The sequence below is a fragment of the Lichenostomus cassidix genome, chromosome 19 (assembly GCF_008360975.1).
Source record: "Lichenostomus cassidix isolate B80296 chromosome 19, HeHo_3.0, whole genome shotgun sequence".
Lineage (NCBI taxonomy): Eukaryota > Metazoa > Chordata > Aves > Passeriformes > Meliphagidae > Lichenostomus > Lichenostomus cassidix.
Genome location: NC_139499.1, coordinates 9,018,589 through 9,044,666, shown reverse-complemented (window position 1 = coordinate 9,044,666; position 26,078 = coordinate 9,018,589). Strand labels below are relative to the sequence as shown.

General features: G+C 40.1%; 1 protein-coding gene across 6 annotated transcripts in view; it reads right to left on the bottom strand.

Moving 5' to 3' along the window:
• The window catches only part of USP32 (ubiquitin specific peptidase 32), a 62,385-nt gene that overhangs the window by 26,769 nt on the left and 9,538 nt on the right, over positions 1-26,078 (bottom strand). For all 6 annotated transcript variants that reach the window (XR_014855761.1, XR_014855762.1, XR_014855763.1 and 3 more), the window contains exons 2-8: positions 17,519-17,646; positions 13,830-13,935; positions 13,178-13,296; positions 10,140-10,299; positions 2,581-2,712; positions 1,185-1,292; positions 305-420 (exon numbers count right to left, since the gene is read on the bottom strand). Coding sequence is in view for 3 of the 6 variants with exons in the window: in XM_085078513.1 (XP_084934639.1) it covers positions 305-420; positions 1,185-1,292; positions 2,581-2,712; positions 10,140-10,299; positions 13,178-13,296; positions 13,830-13,935; positions 17,519-17,646 (869 nt within the window). In the remaining 3 variants the exon portion in view is untranslated. The remainder of the gene's footprint in view (positions 1-304; positions 421-1,184; positions 1,293-2,580; positions 2,713-10,139; positions 10,300-13,177; positions 13,297-13,829; positions 13,936-17,518; positions 17,647-26,078) is intronic.

The following is a 26,078-nucleotide window of genomic DNA, read 5'->3' as shown; positions in this document are numbered from 1 at the left end:
GCCTGGTGCTCTGGGCAGCTCAGAACACACATCACACCAAACCCTGGTGCTCTGGGCAGCTCAGAACACACATCACACCAAACCCTGGTGCTCTGGGCAGCTCAGAACACACATTTCAGACAAACCCTGGTGCTCTGGGCAGCTCAGCTGTGCAAGGCAAGGGACAGCCACTTGTCACCCCCCTCAGCTGAGGGGCTCAGGGCAGCCTGTATCTCACTGATCCCTGTCCCAACAACATGCCCAATCCTCCTCTGGAAGGATGGCCCAGGAAACAGAAGGAAATCAACCCCCAGCCACAACTCACAGGTATTTTGTCTGTCCTGTTGTCTTTCCAGACCTCTAGAAGTGCCACCACCATGTCCTTGAGCTCGGTGCGAGACAAGACTCCATCCCTGTCCACATCAAACACCTTGAAGCAAACTGAGGGAAAAAGGAATGACTTTGCTGTCAGAACCACCTTAGAACCACCCCAACACAACTCTTTTTCTTTCTTCCTCGCAGCCCCTAAGCCTGCAGAGTCCCAGGCAGCTGACTTAGTGCTGACAGTTGTGACAGGAGGGATGCACGTGTGGAGGTGAGGAAATGGAGCAGCTGTGTTTCATCAACTCAAACCCAGATTCCTGCAATCCTCTGCTGGGACACAGCAGGGAACATGTGTGCATCCAGAAATTTCCAGGGAATTACAGCAACAATGTGGTTTTGGAGAAGTGGGGAACAAAAAGTGTTTGAAAACACAGGGACCTTGCAGGGAGCCAGCTGGGAACTGGGCAGTGAGAAGCCACAACATGCTATTTACCACAAGACAATCAAATAGGACATTTGTTTTCTATTACAGATAATGAGTAGCTAAGTGTTTGCACTTTCTATATTGAGATACACACTTCTGCATCAAAATGCAGAATGCTGCAAAATAGCTTCTGAAATGTAGTTTTTCCCAGTTAAGCAATTTATATGGAACTACTGATAAGCTGTCAAATACATAGAATTAGGTTTAATCATCCTTTATAAAAGGAAACCTTGATATTTAAAATTCCTCTATTTTCTTTTAACTTCTCAAGTCACCTTTCACAGAAATGCACTTGTTCAGTTGGAAAAAAAAAATCTCAAAAGGTGAAAACAACTAACCCTCATCGTTCAAACTGGAAAAGTCTTCAAAAATCAACAGTTAAATTTTGCATACTTACACTTCTGTCTCTCTGCCAAGGGTCCCCTGCAACATGCTGAGAGCCCACAGGAAATTTCTTTAAAATCTATGTGATTGTCTCGGTTTTCATCAAAAGCATTAAACAAACCTGCAAACCACAAAAGCATCTCCTGTTACAGCACCTGACAGCCTCCCTGCACCTCCACAGGGGTTAATGGGGAACACGGGCAAGGGGAAGTACAAACACTTGCCATTTATTCTTATTAAGGGTAATAAAGGTAATTAAGAGCATTTAAAGGTGAATTACATCTCTCAGGGATGGCTGATCCAGCCAGGGGTGGGGAGGGAATCAAGAATTCCAAGCAGCTGTCTGATCTTCACACCCTCCTTGGAATGACTGATTCACAGTGGGTCTGAACCAGTATGGGCAGAATTTCCTGACAGAAATTCCTATGGAAATCACTGAATTTCACTGCAAATTTGGCCCTGAATTAGGAGCTGTAGTTACCAGCCTTCAAAGTATTTAAGAGTTCCAATCATTCAGCATTATTTATCCCATAGCTTTTTTTTTTTAGCAACAATGACCCCACAGAAGGCAAAGAATAACCAGAAATCATTCAAGTTTCTCCACAGCAGCTGTGCAAATTTAAATCATTGAGTAGATAAAAACACATTTAGGAACAAAAGAATGTGGAGATACATCCCTGCAGAATTGGACATAAATTCTGATTTTTTTAACATTGCAGATGAATTTCCCATTTGTTACTTACTGCTGCCACTTGTCAGTAAAGCCAACCATTTGGTAATAAAAAAATTGTATCTCCAGGACTGCAGACCAACACTGGTGTGCAAGTGGAATGTCCCTGAACATCCTCATGTCGTGCAGCAAATGGCAATTAGACAACTGCAGCCTCCAGTTATTACCAGAGTGCCTTCAACTGGACAGACCAGTTTGGCTGTTAGCACAAATAACAACCTACAAATCTCCTGACTGAGTCTCCTGAATAAAATCTTCCTTAATTTACACTATCAGGGAAGGGTGTTCCATTGGCTACATGATACAATAGCTGGCTTGCACACTCAGCTGCCATTTAATAGGTGAAGGTCACATTTTTTAGCTTAAAAATGGTGGATTTTCTCTCATTCAGGGCTAGCAGTTTATTTTGTTCTAACAGAATCTTAAGAAAAAAATTTAAGCAGCTACAGGGCAACTTATTAAAAAAATCTGACATATTTCCTGCCAACTGATAAGAATACACCACTTCCTTCAGCATTGCAGACTTCCCAACAGAGATTTCTCAGGCATCAATTCCCATTTCTCATAATTCAGTGAAATTACCCATTCAAGCTTACAGGACATTTCAGACCAGCCCCTTTTGAAGGCACAACATTTGTGTGTCACAGAGGTTCCTAGAGCCCTGAGGCTCGTTGCATACCTTCACTCAGAGATGGGTGGATGGGAGGAGACACTAAAGGGGCAAATGTTTCCAAATCAAAGCGGCCAGTTCTTGATTGAGCCTTGAGCAGCCAGTAGCGCTTCTCCAGGTCGATGATGTCGGATTCTTCCACTGTGTCACCAACAAAAATAAAACAAAATCACCTTCTTTGTCCACTAAATCCTCTTACCTATTCACCATCCAGGAGTTCAACGTTAATAACATCAGCACAAGTGTTTAGAAACACAGAAATTAACTTTTCCTACTCTTAAAGCCTCTTCATTTTTCACCTATTTCTTCTTGGTGATCTGAACAGGCAGATTATATGAGCAGTGTCTTGTTTTCCCAAGGTATTCAGTATTTAAATCCTCTAAAAAGATGTAAAGTTGCATTAAAAAAAAAACAAACCAGATCTTTTATGGAAAAAAAATTATGTAGTGCTTGGCTGCACTTGAAAAACCCCTATTTGAAAATTCTAGCTTTTTGATATACTAATAAGGCTAAATTAATAACGCTAAATTTTACTGTGGCATTTAAACATTTTATGTCAGCATTTATCTTTTTTCCAAATATAAAATGGTTTGTTTCACTTTATTATTTATCTTATAGAATTATTTAGAATCTCAGTCAACACTGGGGAGTGGTTATGCAAACCAACAATACACTTTATGCAGAGTGTGAATTACCTTTTAAAAACTTTAAAAGATAATTTAAAAAGGGGAAAAAAAACCCAAAAAAACCCCAACAAGTAAAACAAGGTGCTAGCAAGGATAGACAAAAATAGCCAGAGGAAGAATTTGTATTTTCCTTCAAAACATTCTATACAATTACTGCTCTCCTCATGCTTTATCCTCGAAATTAAATATATATATAACAAGATTAAGTTTCTGCCCAACAATACTTTTAACCTTTTTACATATGGAAGTGTGTCACAACAGTGCTTTAGGTCAGTGCCAATTAATTGGTTCTCAAATAGATCTGTAATGACAAAGCTGTCTATATTAAGAACCACTCTGTGTGATCTCATTCCCAGATGGTTCTGAGCCTTTAAATCCACGCCAGTTTTCTAATAGGTTTAACTTGAGCTATTTGGCCTGGTTTAGTCCACAGAAACAATAATAATCCCGTAAGGCTTAAGAACAGAAGGGCTCCACCTAAAAAGTTATGTGTCAAATTGAAATTTTATTGATTTCTCTCCCCGTTTCTGTCATTAGTGGCAGTAATTTACTTAAAATAGTAACTTAGGTAAGCTGCAATAGGCATGAAGTAGTTGTCACTACCCAGCAGGAACATCATATGATGCTCCAAAACTTACACAATCCTTGCCCTCAGCGGCAGAAAAATCGGAATAAAATCTCTGCAGTTGGAGGAGTGGAAGGGTTTGCATTTTCCTCTAAGGTGTTTTTAGACAGTCCAGCTGGAGAAGTGACATCAGTGACAAATGTCCCTCTCCTGTGTGCCTCCAGCACAGTCACAGACAGAGGACAGAGACACATCATTCCCAGCTCCTGTGCACTCACACAGTGAGAGCAGAGCTGATCCAGGAGAAAAAATCATTTCCTTTCTCCTCTCCCCTCCTCCCAGGATGGATCAATCCCCTGTTTTCCCATCCCCTGGCTCTTGGTTGGTTATAATCACAGTGTCATTTGGGTTGGAAGGGACATTCAAAGGTCACCCAAGCTCCTCCATGGACACCTTGATGGATCAGGCTGCTCCATCCAACCTGGCCTTTTATTTTGGTTCCTTTTTTGTTTCCTTTTTTCCTTTGTTTCCAGGATGGGGAATCCACCACCTCTCTGGGCAACCTCATCACTAAAACTTTCTCCCTCCCATCTACTCTTGCTTTAAACCCATTACCCCATAACCTATCACTACAAAAATCTGTCCCCGATACCTGAGGAAGCAGTAATCCAAATTTATAAAGGAATATCATTCTACTAGGAATCTAGAAAAAGGAATAGAGGAGTTATTTCTTGGAAGATCAGCTCATAGAAATATCAGAGATGTGAGGAGAATCCCAGGGCTCTTCTCCTTCCCAAACAACGTGCTGCCATTTCCAGGAATTGCAATTCCACATTAGTGCTCTCATTAGCAAACACAAAAGCATTATTTATGTTCTCTTGTGCATGACCATGTAAATCACTTTGCTTCCTTTTAATCCACCTCTGTAAGTAGGAAGAATAACAAATGTGGGAGCTGCACTTCATTCTTCGAGTGATGCAACACTCAGAATATTCAAAAACCAGCAGGAAGCTCAAATTGTCCTCACTGAAGGGTAAATCTGCAGAAACCCTTCCCTGGCAGGTGCAATATTTATCTTTAGTAATTAATAACTGAAAGAATGTTTTATTTGGCCAGAGAACGTTTCTCAAATATCTGTAGTAGAAGTTAGTTGTATTCTGATTTTTTTAATTGCACTTCACAGATGTTTCTACAGTGGTAACGCCATTGTTTTATTATTTATTCTCAGAAAATAAAGGTTACCAGAAAGCACCTTGCCTGCATTTCTGTCCAGCAGTGGATGAACTGATATGGTCATTTAAAAGACAGACTTTTCAAATAATCACCTTTAAAAGAACAGCTGATAAGTATTAGCAGAAATGTTACATTTTTATTCTAGCCCCACTGCACTGACTTTCTGCACAAGAGCCAAACACTTTGGAAAGTAAACCCAAGTAGTAAATAACATTCTTAGCACTGATTAGCCTTCCCCAAATCAGGTTAAACACAAGTAAAAACGTGACAAAAGAACATTTCTCATTCATAGCTATATCAAATTGTAGCCCCTCTGCAAGAGTTCCACTGAATACAAGGAGGAGGATTTATTGGATTGCAGCACATGGCAAGTTTAGCTGCAGCTGAGCAGCAGCTGTTGCGTAATTTGATTTCTCCAGAGTGATTTTTTGCACATAATCTTGTAAATCAGTCTCAGGATATGCAGTGCACCAGCTATTCCTCCAGAAGTGCAAACTGAAAGGAATCTCTGGCAATTGATGATTATACACATAATCATGTTTGTTACTGGAGGTAAATGAAGCATGGGGAAGGCACACTGCACTTAACACCCAAACACATCAATGGGAATGACAAAACTCCATATTCTACAGGGGTGTTGTACAGATAAAGGATTTCATCTTTTCAATAGATAAATTTTTTCCCTAATGTCTGTTCAAATCACATCGAAGTGTAAACTGAGCTTTCATTCAGATTACTTAAAAAGATGTATCTTATATATACAATATAGGCCAAAACCTCACAACAGACAGGCTTTCTAGGCCAAGTAATTATTCATTTTGGTAATTAGATACATGATATGATTATTTGAGGTCACGTGGACATCTGATGCACCTGTGAAATTTACCCAGTTTACTACCACCTGCTGATTTATGTCTCCCTCATCACTTGCCCATCAGAAATATGAAAAACTTTCAGATCTGTAGAATTATGAATAGTATTTTTTGGTTCAATTCCCTAAGAATTAGACCAATATAATCAGAGGGATGATAATAGGGACAACAGAGGCACAGTCTTCTTATTGTAAAGGAAGAACAAATCAACATTTTCAGTCAAAATATCATCTAAAACTGTAAAACCACTAAAAATGAGTTATTTTGAACCTGCTGCCCCATTGATCAACAGGCAGGTGCATAGCAGTGATAAACACCAAACCCCCATCCTACATTTTAATGCCATTCCCACAAAATGTCCTTCTAAACTATTCCATAGATAGATTATTCCGTGCATAATCTCCTCCCTCAGAAAACAAATTTAAAAGCAGGTTTTCATTTCAGCCACTGCTTATCACAACTCTTTACACGACCAGAATTCACCAAGTATTCCAACACATGACAAAAGCTGAATATTTACCCACCTATTGGGACAATCCTCTCTGGTTCACAGCAGCAGAAACATACCATATTCCCAACATTTTAGCAAGCCTTGGATGGTTTCCCTGGTCACCACGATGTGCTCCAGGCACACCCCAGGCCCTTCATGGCAAGGCAGGAGCCAAAAAAAGTGACACCAAACACAAAAATTCTCCTTTGTGGCTTTCAAATTAACCCCCAGGAGGGACCTGGGCACTGAGAGCTGCTTTGCAGGACACAAAATAGCCTGGGAACTAAGAGGATAACAAGTGGCAAAATACAGATTAAGTGACACCGAGGCTTTTACTTATTGGCCTGGGCTGCTGTCAGACTTTCATCTTTCTGCTTTTCCTGATTAAAAACAAACCCACAGAGAAGGGAATGTTAGAACTTTGAGGAAGGGAGATCTTTTGGAGTGTCAAGATGTGGTTCATCCAGCAGGATGTGGATTAGCAGTGCCTGAAGGTAACAACAGGGAGGTGTAAAGAGCACAGCTCCTCTCACAGCACAAGTGTCCACACTTGGGAAAAGCGGCACAGAATGAAATGTGCCCTTCAGAGCTGTTTAAATAAAGCCAAAATCTTCAGGATTGTCTTCCAGTGGCTTCCCCACGTCACTGGTGCCCCAGCTGGAGTGGCCAAGCTGCAGAATGTGAATTTAACACCCAGGCAGCCTTTTAGTGTCAGCAGAGTGAAGGGATCTCCTCATTTCACTTTCCTTTCAGCCTCCCACAAAGCCTGACAAACCCAGCTCTGACACAAGTTGTTCCTTCCACAACATTCAGCTTCAATTTTATCTCAAAAATTGCCTCTTCCATTTCAACCCTCCTGCCTGGTTACCCAGGGCTTCTCTCATTTATTGCACTAAAGCAATGATAAGTATATATTCTAAAATATAATTATTTATACTGATTGCAGTCATAACTGCACCTCAGTAGGTGAGAGGAGTCAGGAAGGGCAGGATGAATTTTTCTGACAACAGGGAAGAGTCTCTTCCATTCAAAGGGGAATTTGGGTGTTATTTAATCAGAACTCAGTGACACCAGAACTGGGTGACAAACAAGTACAAATTAAACATCCTGTCAGTTCAAACCCAGCAAGCCCTCTGATGAATGGAATTATTTTCCCCATGGAAAAGGGCTGAAAACTTGAGTATCTAAGCCCATTGCATGACACTGAGTCACACCAAAATGACACACAAAAAGGCAACCAGCACCTATGTTGCAGCAGAAAAAATATTTCCAGCTAAATGAAGGAAATCAGTGAGATGTCCCCTGAGTCAGTGTGACAGAAATGTGGGATTTACAAGCTGCAGCACAGTGCTGTTCAATGTGATGGTTTCAAAAATATAGATATTAAATAAATTTAAATGTATATGACTGTACTACAAAAATGAGAAAATCCAAACTACTGCTAATTGGCCAATCCTCTGGTGAAAGACAAATTCATATCCCTGAAATTGTTTTTTTTTTTAGGAGCAAAGGTCCAAAAGAGACTGGAGTTATTTAGGCAGCTTTCAAATAAAATTATTCGTATTTCTGATTTAAGTGAAACGGAACAAAATTTGATTAAAAGCAGCAAGTGTGCAACTTCCTGTAACTTTAAAATTTCATTTCTAATTATGTGCTGAGAAATGTAATTAAAATCATCTGCACACCGAAATAAACGTTATTTACAAATGAAAAATTAGTATTCCTTTGTTTCCCCGATCGGCTGGCTCATTAAACAAATTTAAATGGAGTCACTGATGCTTTGCTGCTTCTAAATCAATGGGAATAACTTTCCCTCTTTTTATCACTGCCATTTTTCATAGCTCTGATCTATTGTTTAAGGAGTTGGATGGGAAGCACAGTGTGAGGTAAGGCTGAGGGGAGGCTGAGCTTTGTGCCAGGAGATCCAGCAGCAATGAGAAATTCCCGACTGCACCAGCAAGTGTCACAAAGAAATCACTTCACATTTTACAGTAGAAGAAAGTGAAAATTTTTCCTGCTTTCTCTGTATTATGCTTATGGTGTTTGCCTCAGTTTACCAAACATTATCTCACTTCCTGGTCCTTCCCAAAGGCAAGCTTTCTCCTAGGAAAAATATGAAGAACAAGCCTTCCTTTGGAGCAAAGCAACTGTCACAGCAGCTCTCAGTGTTCTACACATTCAGCTGGGTTAAAAATACTTCTGGACTGAATTTCTTACTCTTTGGAGTGACCTGATTAGGCTGAAATTACTTCCAAGTGCTCAAGCACTCATATTTTCCTCGGTTTTGCATCTGTTGGATGAGATTCCTACACTGTTGTAAATCACAAGGGAATTCAGTAAAATCTATCTAGAGGTCCAAACATAACTGTCACATGAGCTTTCCAAATTTGTGGACACGGACCTCATGTCACCTGCAGGGATTTCTGGAATACACTGAAAAGCTCAATCCCAGCTCTGACAAGATAGTAACAGTGACAGGGATATCAAAACCAGAAGTGAAAACAACATTAAATATGAAATAAAATCTATTAAAACAGTAGCTGTTAAATTTATTTTTTCTTCTAATTCCAAACCTCCGTTTCAGTATAAATAAACTTTCTACAAAAAGCCCTGTAAGAACTGCTCTGAAAGTTTCAATTTCAAAGCATAAAAAAGGAGATCTCAGTTTGATGCAGGTCGAGATCTTTCCCCAGAGCTGAACTCCAGAACACTCAGAGGATTGAGGAGTTTTTTTCACATACCTCATTCTCTGCCTTGTCTATTAGACCTCAGAATATTCAGTGGTTTTCTGTAACCTCCATGTCTACTGCAGCCTCTCATGTCATGCAAATAAATTACCTGCTCAGAAAGTCCTGACTTTATGATGCATTTTCATTTCAGCTGGGCAGAAAACAGTTTTGATGCCCATATTTAACACCAAGAGGAAAAAAAGGGTATATTGCTTTATTCAAGTAACACACCCACTAGAGGATTTAATGCCACACTGACAGCAGTGAGGAAAATCCATGAGAGAACAGAAAACACAACCAGACTGCCCAAATTCCTGATATCTCCATAATCAGCTCCCTTCTCCCAGGGATCCTCAGCTGCTTTCCTGGAATGACTGCTTGCATTACATTGGTACATCAAGAGTCATTTATCAGTTTTTTTGGTTTTAGGTTTAATTTAAAAACCAGCTGTTCCTTCTTTTACATTAACACAGACATAAGGAAGCACTTGTTCTTTGGAGACAATTCCAAAACCCAAATCCTGAGGATGCGTCTCTTGATTTAATTCAGTTCCCTGACTCTGCCACATGCCAGCAATATTATTTATTTTTACTGGATAAGCAAATTAAGAGGTAACACTTATTTTTGAAACAAATATTATTTTCTCAACTCTCTCAGTAGTTTTACAACCCACTACAAAGACCAAAAATAAACCCAGTATCACCAGCCAGCTACTTCAGAAGATACTTTTTTTTTCTAGCTTCCTTGGTAGCAAACTTCTACAGAAGTGTTGTAGCATTATTACCTCTTAAAAATAACAACCCAGCATCCTTGCACACAGCAATGTTTTACACCACAGCCCAGAAAGCAGAGAACATATGAGAAAGAGAGATAAAGAAGGAATTTCTCTCACCCAACCAAACCTGGAGCAGGGAGAATCAATGAACAGCTATTTTGCCTGTGAGCTCAGGCAGGATTTGGAAGGTGTGCAGGGTAAGAAGCACCTTTACTCACAGTGTGTGACTCCAGCCAGGGTCTGGTAGAAGGTGGGGGTGTCACTGTCATCAGTGAGGGTCACATAGACGCCTCCTGAGAGGAGCCACCGCGAGAAGGTGAAAGCGTCCTTGTTGTGCAGCAGCCAAACCCTGAACTTCTCGTAGTTCACCTTCTCACCCTGCAAGAAAAACCAGAAAATGGGAGCTGTTTTTCTCACTGCCAGTAAACAGGAACCATCCAGCTGTATGAACAAAAATTGGGACAATCTCCTAGAAAAATAAGGGCTAATGTAATTTTTCTGCTTGGAGCCATGCCTGGTTTTCCCTTTGCTTTTGAAACAGCAATGGGAGGGAAATTAACTTTCAGTTCTCTCTGCATTTCAGCCACCTACTCAACGTGGCCTTTTGGAAACTCATTTACCCTGAACCTCAGGTTAAAGGGATGAAAAGAAAAATGGCTACTTACAATTCAAAATAGCAGAGGTTATTTGGATGAATTTAAATGTATTATTATAGATACCAGCTCTGCTGGGCCAAATAACAGGTGCTATAAAATCACAAACATTCTGTGCTATCCATGCAGGTAGACAAACAACACAGAAAAATCAGATTTGGGAATAACTAATGCTGTGATTAATCACTGCAGGAACATGTGGACTTTTTTGACATGACATTCTGAGGATCTTCTCACTCAGTCCTTACTGCAGGAGGGTCCAATGGAGATTCTTTCTCAGAAGTACATAAAAACTACAATTCACAGAATTTCAGTGCTGTTTAAACCAGGATTTAGTTGAATCCTTGCCAAGCTGTAGCCATGAAACCATAGAGATCAGCAGACTAATTTCTACAGGACCTACAAAACTACCTCAAATAAAAGCAAACCCATTATCAGTAGACAAACTCATTATATGGAGATTCTGATCTCCAGGGGAAATAAACAGGGGTCTGCAAAGTGGAAGAGGTTTCAAGTCATTGATTATTTAAACTTCCCTCATATCACAGACCATTAAACTTCACTGAATTACATCTCTACAGAATCCAACAATTTGCATTTGGCCATGGACTATCTGCAACTGCCAAGTGCAGAAAATTGAAAATTCACTATATTCCCTTTGCCAGGCTGCTCCAATGGTTAATCACCAGCACTGCTAAAACATTTGCTTCCTATTCCCATTGCAGGGGATTGTTTCAGTTCCAGAGACTCATTCTTTTTATGCCTCTTTTTCTAGACTACAGAGTTTTATATTTTGTCCAACAAATCACAAACTGGTTTGGGATAAAAGGCATCTTAAAGCTCATCCAGTGCCACCCTGCCACGGCAGGGACATCTTCCACTATCCCAGGCTGCTCCAAGCCCTGACCAGCCTGGCTTTGGACATTCCAGGGATCCAGGGACAGCCACAGCTTCTCTGGGCACCCTGTGCCTCACCACACTTATTTTTATTTCTTATTCTTTCATTTCTCCAACCATTTGGATCAAGAGACAAGAACATTTTCTCACTCCCTGTTCCACCCTTTCCCTCTGCTTTTTGCACTGCTCTTTGTAAACGCAGCAAGAGCTTTGTCATTCAAATTCCAATTGCTCCAATTTTTCCTGGAAAGACAATGAAAAGGGACAGAAAAGCTTTGGAGAGGAGGAAAAATGTGAAACAGGCAATGTTTGCAGCTGAGCTACGATGGAACCTGAGCAATGCAGGTATCGCTGAATTTTTCCCCTGTATTTCAGAACAAAAGGAAAACTCAGATATATTCTAAAGCTTCTGTTTCTAGCTGAGTACATGCAATAATGCTGGTGAACAGAAGTACCTCTAAACATCATCCTTGAAATCCAACCCTTCCTCCACAAGGCAGGCAGGAAGGCCCACAGCAGGAACATTAAACTTTCTCACTCTCCAGCAATGACCGTGGATGATTAAGAGCTCAGTAAATCCTGCTGAGTGGGTTATTACACTATTTTCATTTTAAAAGGAAAATCAATATGCAGCATTTTCTTGAACAGGAAAATGCTCTGAAGCCCCAGATTGATACTCATCTTCCTGCAAGTCTTCATAAAGTATTTCTGGGTTTCTTGGACAGTGTGCAATTAACTCATAGGGTGCAATTCATCACCCCACACTGATGGGAAATTAGAAATGGGAAATGGCACTGGTCAGCTCCAGCAGCTGGACTGCACTGGACACAGGATTTATGATCCCAGCCAGGACTGAGGAATGCAATCACTGCCTGCAGAGCCAACACCACAGCAGGGCCAGAGCAGAGCCTGGCTCAGGCAGTGCCCACAGCCAGAGTTAGCTTCAGCACACAACAATTACATCTAAGGTAATTAAGTAACCTGATAGGCACAAATGAAGCTTCCAGTCAATCTGGCCAATCCATTTGCCAGTGGGATCTACAATGAGGTCTCAGTTTGGCTGATCTCGGTCCTCTGACAACAAACTGAGCAAAAACCCCAAAAATTCACCAGGATCCCTGCAGTCCAAGAATCATCTATGAATGCATGAAGTGCCAATGCTCTGGCTTAGAGCAGGACTTCAGCAAGCTCCATAAAGATTACATCTCTCAAACAACCGAAAGCATAATTAAATGTTGTAGCTCCTGGCAGGAACAGTGATACAAAAGCAATAATACAAAACTATTATTTTGAAGCAACCACTGCTGTCAGGCATTTTTAAATCCAGGGTGCAGATTTCCTTTCTTCTCAGCCCTGTGTTCTAGATTTCTTCCCTGATTGCAGTAAAACGTTCACACTAATGACTGAGTTCCCCCCAGCAATATTAGTATTTAAATTTACCTGATAACATGATTACCCTTGGGAAATGATCTCTTTCCAAGCAGCACAGTAAGTACAGGAGCACAGAGAATGTCTGCATTTATACACCAAATGCTGTTCCCATCAATACAAATTACATGTAATACCACAACATAAAAACTAGGAGCTTTTATCCAATATAAACCAGGTCAGTTTGCTCCCATACATTCATGAGTAGGAAAAAGAAGCTACTTAATATAATCTTGACTTTTCTGTAAATGCAACAGGAGAAAAGCTGCACGAAATACCTCAGAGAAGCATTTCTTGAGTGACTCTGGGACTTTGCCATCAACCACATGCAGCATCTTCTCCATCTCTTCACGGACAACATAACTCCCAGATTCATTAGAGAAGAGGCTGAAAATATCTGAGGAAATAGAGACAGGTGTAAATAACTGTGGCAGTGACATTTTTCAAATTTTAAGTTTACAGCTGGCTGAGAATGTCGAAGGTTGTGCAACAACTAAAGGATGAAAAACTTAGTCCTTGATCCAATTTTAATTACCCAAGGTTTAGGTCAAGATCTCCCTTTTCTCTTACCATTGTAATCAAAAGGAAAATAAGTATTATCAAGTCAGATTAACAGGGAAGACAAAACAACAGAAGTCAGTAGGCAGATGCTTTCATTTGTTTTGAAAAATATCAATGCCATCCTCCTTCCTCTGCCCACATACAGAGACCATCAGGCTTTCTGTAGGATCCCAACGTTTACATTCATGACGATTTATCAAATATTTCATTTTGATGAGTATAGAAAACAAAAATAGTATAGAAAACAAAAAGAAAACTTAACTTCAAAAAATAAAGCTAAAAATGTTTCCACAAATCCTGTCTTTATTGTATAATGGTCATATTTTACACTCCCAATCCACTGTCTTGTTACTATGTTACATCACTTACATTTTGTTTTCTCCTCCTCTCTGCCTCTTGTAAGTAAAACTAATCCAACTATCAAGTTATTGAAGTGCAGCCCTTTGGATATTCCTCCAAATGAACAGTAGATAACCTAAAAGAGTAAAATAGAGAAGTTTACCAAAAATAGAGAAGTTAACCAGAACCAGGGCAAACAGAGATGTCAGAAATAAAAACAGCAGCTTCTACTGAGGCTTCACCTTATGAGTTTTTTAGGCTCATCACCTCCCATTCAGCTAAACACACTTCAATTATTAATTGTGTTACACTTCTGTAGCTCTTCTGGTACCATAAAACAGCCTTACTGAGTGAAACACAGGTACAAGTCATGAACAGCAACATAAAAACCCCACGTTGGAACTCTCCAGTGAAGACATTTCTGACTTGTTTGTGGTGTTATTTCCCCAGACCTCTTTATCAGGCTGCAATCTCCTCCAGGCTGGGCTCTGATAATCTCAGAGGCACCAAGGGGATGCAGCAGGAATCCCCAAGGCCAGGCAGCCAGCAGAGAGGGGAACACCAGAGCCCTGTGAGTCACTGCACCATCCCAGGGGTGCTTTCCACCGCAGGGCAAAATGAGACCAGCACTGGGAGTGCCCAAACTGCAGCAGGCATGGACCTGGCAAGGTTAGACCTGGCCTAGCCCCACGGTGCTGTGGTGGCCAGGAGATGATAAGGGAACACCTGAGACAGAGTGGCTACACCAGATTTACTGCTGCTCCTGCAGACTGGCTGGAGACACCTCGACAGGTGTGACAGGGTGTGAGCTGCAGAGGTGCTCTCCTTGTCCATCCATCAGCCATCCATCCATCCATCAGCCATCCAACCATCCATCCCTTTCCTGCTATCCACTTTGGACTGTTCAAATCTGCAGTGCACAGCAGGATCTAATTCTCCAGCAAACATCCTGCAGACCCTCACTGCCATCCCACTCTGAGACACAGCAGCACTCAAATGCATTCATTCCCACAGGGGGCTCAGATCAGCCTCTTCTGTTACTAAACTTTAATCCACTTACAAATGCTTGAAGGGCTAAATTATTAAAACTGGATTTGTGCTTTATTTGGACACAACAATTGTGTAGGCTTCAAGGCAGAGATTTGAATTCCACACTTTTTATGTCATTCTGACTTGACAAGATGCCTTAAAGGCTACACTGCCCATGTGGGCAATTTACCTTCATATTACACTGCAATCATTACTTTTTTAAAATATGGAGCTAAAATCCCCATCCAATTCTGCTGAACTTTGTACATCTCAGCTGTGGCATCAGATGAGCACCAAATATTACATTATTTCAACACAACACAAGGATTGCTCATGAGGTAAACAGAGAAAAGGAATTCTATGGATAATGTCCAATGTATCAGTAATTAATATATGTAATTACAGCCAGGGGCACCTGGGATTGCTTGGAGTTTAGCTGCTTAATCACTCCTTGGGAAGAGTTTATAAACACTGAATAGTCATGGAATACATCAGTTTGCATTTCTAAGGAAGGAACTCCACAGTTTTCCACATTGCTGTGGCATTTGGAAAACTTCTAATAACACGCACCATCAAAATGTGATGCAATTCTGTATTTTCCAAAATTACTTAATGCTGTTGCAGCTTTACTTAAAACAGCCACACCCAGACAGAATCACAGCAATTTATATTTTGGAATGTAAAATTTCCTATAATTATACGGCACACAGTGATTTTTTAAATAAAATTTAAGTCTGACATGTTATCTTTCATGGGTAACTGAAGAGTATAACAAGATTTAAAAGCAAAAGCTGTGCTCACGCTTCCCACTACCTCACCAGCTTTCCTGCAGTCTAACAACACAGACACATCTTTTAATTTCCTTTTATTAATATCATCAACTCCATTCTCCCAAGAGATCCTCCCAAAACATCACTGTCCTGAACATTTAAAAAATATTTTGTGTGCAGAACAATCACACCAATTGTTTGACCCAAGTTCCACTGGTTCCAGTTCTATGTCCCACTGAAAACTCCTGTGTTTTTAATTTAAGGAATTCCTGGAGGTCTCTCACTCCTCAGATACAACAAACCATTATTCACAGCATGCAGAGCACACAGCCCAGCAACCTGAGCTCCAAACAATCTGTTCAAATGACTGAAAGGCTGCAAACTCAGAATTAGGTTTTTAGCAGCCTAATGACTTTGCCTGCCTCTCCCCATCCTGAAGCCAGGAATTTCAAAGCATCCCTTCAGTGAGACTCAAATCCCAATTTTGTTCCAATTTACAGTTTTCAAGCTCACAGATTTGATACTGCACTGCCTGGGTATGAATGCCACAAGTACATCATAATTTGTACTCGAATTTTGAGATGAGTTCTGATGAGAAGCCATCAAAAACCAATTATGAGTCTTCCATTAATTTTATTTCACCACCTGGAAACCAAGAACTGCTCTATAACCATAATGAGTGTTAAAAGAGACAATCATCACCAAAATTGTCTCTTTAAGGACAGATTTTTAAAAAAAAAAATAAACTAGAAACCAGCCAGCAGACATTTGAAACCCCAGAATCTCTATTTGTGACCAAATCAATAATTTAATCCTTAATACTGATATAAAAGGGATATAAAAGTACAAGTTATAACATAAAATTCTCAGTGTTTTATACTCTTTCAAACCAATCATACACTGTAAAAGATACATTTTTTGGTTTAATCTTAGGGTTACTGTCAAAGCATCCAGAAAACACTGAAAAATTAATACTGAAGGCACGTTTTAGGCTCTGGGTAAATCACACCTCTCCTTTTCCACTGCAAATTTTCCTGCTAAGCCTTGAACACCCACATAAAAAGCAAAGTGTTTACAGAAGTAAGTAGTATCATCCTCTTTGCCAACACTTAGGAAAAACAGGGGGGGAAAAAAAGAATGGAGAAAAGATTAAGCTTAGGAAAAGTAACTCAGCCAGAGTGTAAAACCTTCAGCAATGCACACTTCAGCACTCACATTATCTAAATAAAACTGAGAGACTCTGAGGTCAACAGCTCTGAGGATGCCAAAAATAGAAGCTGTGACTAGAAATGACATGGAGCAAGATATCATCTGAAAGGTCTGCCTAATCTTTTTCTCTCTACCAATAATATTTTGATATCTCTCTCAAGAAAGAGGTAACTGTAAAAGAAAATAATTTTTTAAGCATGCATGTGTGCAGGTTGGTATTATTATTTTTCAGATGTATACACATGGATGTATATTTATATCCACGCAGCAAATTTTCATCCTGGCTATTTTTCAGTTTATATATTTGTTACAAACAAATTTATTTTTAACAGCTTGTAAAGGTTCATCTTCAGAAAACAAAGTAACAGCAAATGAAGTCTCAGAGAAAACAACAGCAAGTGCATCTCTGGAGTAAATCAAATCTTTTATAATGGCCTTGTTACAAATTCCCAATCTTTTAATTGGCCAAATTTACATCTGTATATTCAGGTTGACTTCAAAGGCACCTGCCAGGTGGGAGCAGCAGCTCAGCTCAGCACATCCCTGAGAGCCCAGGAACCAAGGCTGGAATATCATTTGCAGGCACAGAAGGTGCACTGTGATGTTGTATGAAAAACAGAAAGCAATTCAATGAACTCCATCAACATTTGCTGTGCAGCTGCCCATGATCCACTGCTTTTGGCTTCCCAAAAAAGCAAGTTGCCAGCTCACCTCAGCCACTTTGGGAGGGACCCCATCACCCAGAACTTCCCTGATGAAGCACTGCTGGGTCATATAGTAGGAGAGGCCACAAGTTCTCTTGAAAGCATCTTTGAGCCGCTTCAGTTCTATGTCTGTGACTGAGAAAAGAAAAAGAATTTGGTCAATAAAGATGTTACACAAAGGTAATAGCTTAAGGAATCTCCAACTCCTTACATTTACCTTTACAATAAAAAGACACGAGGAAATTAAACGCATGATTTCCCCTAAAGAGTGGGGAAATGGGAGTGGAGAAAATGAGATGTAATAATCTAATCTTGCTTGAAAAGAGAGAAGGGAAGCAGACCTATAGTTACCATCAATGTGAACAACAGCTCACTGCCTAAGTTGTGTGACTACAATGGTGTATTGTAATTTGTTCTAAATTCAGCACCATTCTTGTCACACAAAGGAAAATAAGCCAGCTTTATGATCAATTTTGCATTGCATGGAAGCCAGAGAAATTATCTGCAGCCAGCAGTGGTGAATATTATTAAGAGCAGCTCCAACAGCATCTTTCAGGTAGTTTCATCTATTAACTAGTCTGCTTTTCTGTACTAAAACAAATAAAATACTTCACCACCACTACAAGTTCATGAGACAGTGCACTGAGGTGTGATTTAATGGGAATAAAATGATGGATCACATGTAATTCTTCACCCAAGACTCCCTTGCACATCCCAAATCTGCTTGCCAGCTCCACCTGCTCAAACCTGTTCACAACTGTAAAGGTGGAAAACGTGATGACACTTTGCTCATCCTGGGCTGGGAGCTCCCTGGAAAGCAGTGCTGCTTTCAGATTTTACAAGGACAAAGCAACTTTCTAAGAAAGTGTTTAAGAAGGGAAGGATCTCGTGGAACAAAACAAGCCCTTTGTCCACAGCCAAGCTGCAGGGAATGGCACAGGATGCCCTGGAAGCTCCTGTGTGGTGCAGAAGGAGTATTTACCATGCAGAAGCCCTGGGAAGTGATGCTGCACATGGGAGCTGTGGCACTGTATTTATAGTAAGGCATTTTCCTTGCCCTGCTCTCACCAGCCAGACAGAAACAACACTGCCATGGCCAAAGGCTTGTCGAGCTTTTTGTCAGCCAAAATAACACAGAGCACTTGACGGCTTAATCCAGCATGCAGTAAAACTTCTACTTTTCAGTTAATTCATTCATCAAAAGCAAAAAATCAATCCTTAAAAGTAAATCACATTAAAGCATTCCTCCCTAATTTTAATCCGAGTCAACACCAGAACAGATGTTGGCTCCACTTAAAAATTGCGTGTAAAAACAGAAACTGGGTTATGTTTCTTCTCAAATTTTATTACAGACTCTGGGTACTCCTGAGCAGAAAGAAAAAATAAAATCCAAGTATCTAAATGATAAACTTCAAGTGTGACCAACACAGCACCAGAGCTATCAATTAGCACAGTGGTAATTATCATTATCACGTATCTTGTTTTACTAAAACAAGCCTGCTTTAATTATATGGCAGAAGAATGTTGGTCTCATATTGTTACCCAGCTCACAAGGTGTTTAAATTCCTTTATTTCACATTAACATCTATCCAGAGTCGCTGTGTGCCTTTAATGAACACTCAGCCAAGCAGGGAATGAAGAGAAGTGCTTCACCTCCTCTCACCTCGATGCACAACGTCACTCAGCAAATCTCCAGCCAGCAGGGACAACTCCCCACGTTGATTGAAGGTTGGGATTGCTCAGAATCGTGGAAAGGGGAGCTGCTGCCTTTGTTATTTTGGCAAAGTAAAGCAAACGACCTGGATGCCAGACTAAATCTAACAACAGTTCTCGGATGAAAATATTCTCATTTATTGCAGTTTTTATATGCCTGCACACACACATATATTTTTAACAAAAATAAGACTCTGTGTTCTGGTTTTTTCTCTCCCTCTGTCCAGTTTTTGATCTCCTCACCATTTAATCCAATCTGGTTTGGGGTTATTTGGCAAAGACATTTCTAGACAAATAAAGCATTTGCTAAGCTGATGCTTACAGCACCCCTGACTGCCCAGGGTGCACTCAGGCAGTGCTCAGGAGCAGGAAAATCCCATATAAACATCTCTGCCATGATCCATGGGAGTGACTGGAGTGCCAGTCAAGGTGAGGAGAAGGTTGGGAACAGGACTTGTCAAACAATACTCCCAAGACCTTCAAAAAGAACTCCACTATCAGTATATTTAACAGGAATGATAAGTTGATAGTGCCAGTCCATGTTACATTTCAAAAGCAAGTTATTATTGCCAGAGCCCACTCAGTATTATTGTTTGCATGCAGAAACTACCGAAAAGGTCATGGAATAACAGGAAAGGTAATTACTTCCATTCCTTCCCCAGGAGCCATTAAAATGACTGATGCTGGCCATTTAAAATCATCTGCAAAGCTTTGTAAAGATAAGTTCATTATACATTTAGATCCATGCACATGAAAGTACAACTGAAATGAGCAGAGTATAAATCAAAGATATTATCAATGTTTACTACGAGTCTGGAAGGCAAAATATTTGAATACAAAATCCCAACACCAAAGTACCAATTATTCAACAGAGATAGAACACGACGGCGTGTTGAGAGGAAATAAAACTAAGTCTTCAATTATTAAAGGAACATTTCTAGAAGCAATACATCTATTACTACAATAATATTAGAAATTAGAACACTCACATCCCCAGAAGCTGCTTTTTTCCTCTCAATTCCACCAGCCCTACACAGGAAGCACCACAGAGCACAGAGGGATTTTTCATCCTGCCTTTAGACACCAGCGCAGTTGACAAACCTGTTTCCCACACTGACTGAAGTTCTTTCATTAGGAATAGTCACTTTTTCCAAAGGCACAGTCTCCCCAAACATTTCCAGGAGCCAGTTGTCTCCAGACACCTCTGAGAGGAGCATTCACAAGCTGCTGTCATTAGACACAGGAGACAGACACCACACTCTGGGCTGCACCCTTGGTGGATTCACAACCTGACAGCAAAAAACAGACACTGACAACTTCCCAGAATAAGTTCACGTAGTGAACACAGCAAAAACCATCTTCACACACATCCCACCTGCCAATAACAGGTGGCACAAGCTCGATATTACTGCAGGGAAAGCGACTCAATTGGAACTGCACATTTAATTCTTTACACCTTCAGACCACAGAAGTGACCTTTTGATCGGAAGGTTCTGATTCAAGGTAAAAAAATCAAGTTTCAATAATTAGATACTGTGTGGTAATTCTTAAAAATCTATCTGCCCACTTCCAAAAACCACCAGTGAAACAGAATCCCAGCCTGTCACTGTGCCTATGTTAACTTTGCTAACACAAACCCCCTGTGCCACCTCAGCTGGAGAGTTTCCAGTAAAGCTGCAGACAGTTTAACGGGAGATTAGTGCTGCATCCAACTCTCCAGGGAATATTCCAGCTCCAGTTTGTTTAATAAAGTTTAAATGAAACCACGCAACCTCAGCTAAAAATGTCACCCAGCTTAAAGTAATTGTAACAAACCTTCAGCTCACCAACTGCTGAGGATATTTTTAGTTTCCTAGTGTTACTTAAACTTCAGGGTTTTATATGGATGTACTACTCCACATTTTTGTTTTTAATTCCCATCTATCTGGGTAATGAAATGTGTAGTGCCTTCCAAAACTGGTTCTGTTCTGCCTTCACATATTCATCAGCAAGTCATTCTGGAATTTTCCTTTTGGACTAAAACTGTATCGTGAAGCTCAAACAATACAAAAGATGAGCTGCTCAACTCTAGACTTAGATAATACTGTAAGAAGGAACTTAAAATCTTCCTTAATTAGATATCTTTTTGATGATGTAACTATTGACATCAGGAATATAAGAACTGCCACACACTACAGTCTTTGCTTAAAGGTTAAAAGAAGTGGTTGGTGAGGCTTTGTGGATTTATTACAGTTCAGCTAAAAATTACTATACACCTTGCCTGTGACATCAAGAGCAAACACACTGCGTGGATTTTAAATTCCTATTCAATCTTTATTTGCAAAGTCAGATCAGCCACAAAACCACCTTCCCCTTACAATGCTTTTCCCCATCCTTCAAAACCGAAACTGATGTAAAATGATGAAAATTACAGAATGAGACCTTTCCAAAGCAGACACTTGTCTGATGGAGCAAAGGTGAAGAATAAAAGCATTTGAACTCTTAATACTGCCAGAGACATCCAGGCAAGAGACACTTGACCTCTCCATGTCTTGTCTCAACACTAAAATGGATATAAATTCCAGCCTGCATCAGGCAGATGTGTGATAAATGATCTAAGATATTGTGTAAAAGCACTACAAGCTACCACTAAAAAGCTGATTTAATCAGTGGAAAGGGCAGAATCTCAAGAGTTTAACTGAGGGAAGGTGGAATTAATCTCTCCTGGCTACAATAAACTGACCAATTATCATCAGGTAGAACTAACTGGACACAGAAACACCTCCAGAATCACAAAAGCTTCATGCAAATCATCACCGCCATCAGGAGGAGCAGCAGAAAAGATTTTTTTTTGGTCTCAAAAGCCTGAAACACTTCATCTGACTCCATGAAAAGAAAGGATTTATTCTGGTTCACAGCTTCCCAGCACAAAACCCAAATCAGACCAACCAAGGGAGAAAACCACGACGTATTGACAATGCTGGAAGTCAAAACAGGAAACAAAGTCTGGCATAAGCAGGAAGGGAAAACAGAGGATAAAAAGGTCAGTCAAGGTGAAGGGTTCAAGAATCTTTTGAGCTCATCTGACTGAAGTTAGTGGTACTTGTGCCCAGAAATGGAAGCAGCAGAATGCTCACAGTACTCTCCAAACACACACATACAAAATCTGAATTTCCAATGTCACTACTGGATGAAAAGCAGCTTGCTAAGTCAGTGCCTTGAAAAACAAAATCCCACCAGCCCTGCAGATCACAAGTACACAAAGCAAGAAATAATTTGCAACCATCAGCATAACATTGCATTTATTCTTTACTAAAAATAACCAGACCTGAATTCTAATGAAACTGACAACTTGCTCATCCTTCAGAAAGCAAGAAATATTCACCTGTCTCAAGTTCTTCCTCACTTCCAGCTCAGGTTTTTTCATAACTCTAATATTTTGATTTTTAAGTGACAATTTTAGAGGTTCAATATCAAACTCACAGGGTATATAATTCTCTAACCAGACAATTATCTTCTCTGTAATCACTTGCTCAATATTTCCCCTAGGAATCTTCATCCTAGTTATACATGGAAATTTTATTACTTTTTTCATTAGTCTTTATTGTGACTTAATGGCTGTGGTTATGAAGTTGTCAAGAACCAAAGCAATTACTAAAAAGCTTCAAAGAGGTAAAATGTGCAAGTGAACGTAAAGTGTGTTTGGGAACAACCCCAAATTGGAGGAACCAACTGCAAAATACAACTGAGATAAATGAACCAGCTATGACTAAAAAGTCAACCACCACACCCACACACCCCTGCTAAAAAGGAATCCACTCGGGAATATTTTGGGAGAAAACACAGACTAAATAATTCCTGCCTTCGCCAAGGCAGGAAAAAATGAATCCACTCCTAAGAAATCTTTTGCAAGTGGAGTATCAGAAATGGCACCACTCCATTCACACAGGGCACCCCCAAAAAGGCTTCACGGTCTTAATACGACATTTACCAACATCAGTTTAAAGATAACAATACCATGGTTTGGATATTTTTTTAATGGAATTATTCAATCCAGCTGTATTTTTTTCTCCCACCTATTCTCTGGTTTAGGTAGCAGTGGCTCATCCTGTGGCTAAAGCTTTCCCTGGTTCTATCAGCCCTTCCCCTAAAGCATATCAAAGGTTTAACATCTCGTGTGCAGGGAGAGCAAGGAGATTTAGTCATTACAATAGGATTTGCCAATTTTCTCTAACACAAATACTTAGCATTTATGTGGTGCTTTTAATCTTCAAAGAGCTTACTCCTCACAGGGCCCATCCCCAAAAGAATGCCAGCATTCCCAGCCTGCTTTATCCCTCTGGATCTCCATCAGGGCACGTTGCTGTTTGGATTTTATTTTGCTGCCAGCAGAGCTCATCAGCACAGGTTTGGTGACAACTCTCCCAGTAAACCCAGTGTGGAGAGGAACTGGTACATAACAGCCAGTGAAATAATAATAATAATAATAATAATAATAATAATAGTGAAATGATCCTCCCACCATGTCAGCATGGAAGTCTTATTGGTTGTATTTTAGATCCTTGGGAATTAAAGGAGCTTCCTGGTGCAGCCCTGTGAGCCACAGGAGAAACCTGAAAGCACCTGAAAATCCACAAAATTTTGCAGATCAACAAAACCAATTTTATTCTTTTTACAACCGCAAATTTAAGCACAATAGACTTTGATATTAGGGACAAAAGTGGTTTCTGTTATCAGGTAAAGAATTGGTAAACTCACTGTCCAGAATGGAACAAATTCCTAGCCCTGGTTTATCATAGGATGTCACTTTCTTTTCTGCATTTAGAATTAATATTTAATCCTATTTAGATTAGACACCAAACTCTGCTCTTCTCAGCTGTCCCTTCATCAATTTTCCTGGCAAATACACTGAAAGTTTGTATTGTTATAGGTGAGCAGCCTCTGTCACAATTCAAAAAAGCTGCTTCTGCTTTATTACCACCATGAAAATGATCTAGACATTTATGCTTGTTAAGATTCACAAAATTACAATATATAACTCATTTCCAAGAAATAAACACCCTGTTAAAATGAAAGGCAAGTGCCAACTATGTAAATGCAAACACCACATAAGGACTGTGCTACAAAATAAATCTTAATATAACAAATATTTCATATCCTGTCTCCCAACAGTGCCAAAGACACTAAATGCAGCTGTAATATGAATTGTTCTTTAAATAAAAAATTATAGTCTAAGCCTGACAGTTAAACAGAAGCTACAACTTCTGCACTGGAAGGCAGAGTTTCCTACCACCTTCAGTGAGGATGAGAGGCAAGGAAGGAGTTCTCATTTGGGATTGATGGTACAGTTTTGATCAAATATTCACTCCAGTGGTGGCCTCTGGCAGCTGAAAGAGTCAACTCTAGTAAAGCACAATACTTACATACTGTGACACCATTAATAAAAGATTCAGATCATATTTATACATTGCTGCATCTTAATTCCTAAAGTCAGAGCAAAAATATGAGTCACTTGCAAGTGAAGTGTTCTGGCACAAACACTCCACACGTGTGTATTCACATGGCCAGCAAAAGGCTCTCTGCCTCCAGCCTTCCTATTCCCAGCTCTTGGGGACACATCTGTCTGAAATATCAGCTCAAACTCAGAGGCAAAGGGAACTATTTGAGTGTCAGGTCCCAAATTTCTGCCTCCTGTTGCACTGTTACAAACACGTAATGACAGGTTTGCTACGCAACCTGGGAATGGCTGAAAAATACCAGCAGAATCACAAATACAGACACTGGACTAGGGAGTGAAGAAATAAAATAAAAACCACCATGTGCTTAGTTCTGAGACCCCATTACATGTTTGGTAGAACACCAAGAACTGAATCAGAGCTTTAGTTTTTAACAGACAATAGCAAACAATTAGCATTACTATTAGCAAACTCTATTTCCACTGCTGCATCCCCTGTTAAGAGAATCCTCAATTACCACCCCAGGATTCATATTTAGGATTATCCTGGAAGATGCCACACCAGTTTTACATTATAGAATTCATCACTGAAGACACCCAGCATTAGCTATACATTATTCCTGAGGCCTTCCATTGAGAAGGATGAAACAGCAGATTTAGATCCACCCTGGAACAGCTGCATGGCAAAGCAGCTCCCAATCATTCCAGAGGCACAGAGCAGCTCAGATGGATGGGATGACTCCAATTCCAGAGATTCACATGAACACACTGCCCATTGTTCCCCAGAAACTGAAAAGGTATCAGAACGACTTTACACCAAAGAGCCTCAGTGCCCTGAACAGAGACAGCAGCTGGAAGCTCTCCCTGAATCCCTGAAGAGACTCACAAGATATCCTCAAGGACATTACAGCCTCTATTAGCAGCAGTACATTTACATAATAAATTATGAACATTTCATGATTCTATATTTATCAAATATTTTCTATTCTGCTTTTTAACCTCTATCCCTGTAACACTCTGGCCTCTGCAGATATTTATCCCATGTTCTGCACTGGATTCAGTGCATGTTGTGGTTCCCTCCTCTCTGACCTATCAACATTGCAATTTTCTCATTATTTAAAGAGTAAGATTCTTTCTCCCAAGACATTTACATCACTGTTCTTTGAACAAGGTGATCAGAAGGCAACGCTGAATTGTAGGTAACTAAAAGAGTGGGGAATTGGTCAATGGCAAAAAGATCAATTATAATTCTTTAGACAAAGAAAAATCATGTTGTTAGCTACAAGATAGGAAAACAGGGACCAAAAAATTCTCCCATTGCTTTTTCAGTGATAACAACCCTCACTGAGACCCTGACACAACACAGACCAGGCTGCCCTGACTGCACGAATTGCTGCTCATTCCTCCTAAAGCACTGCTG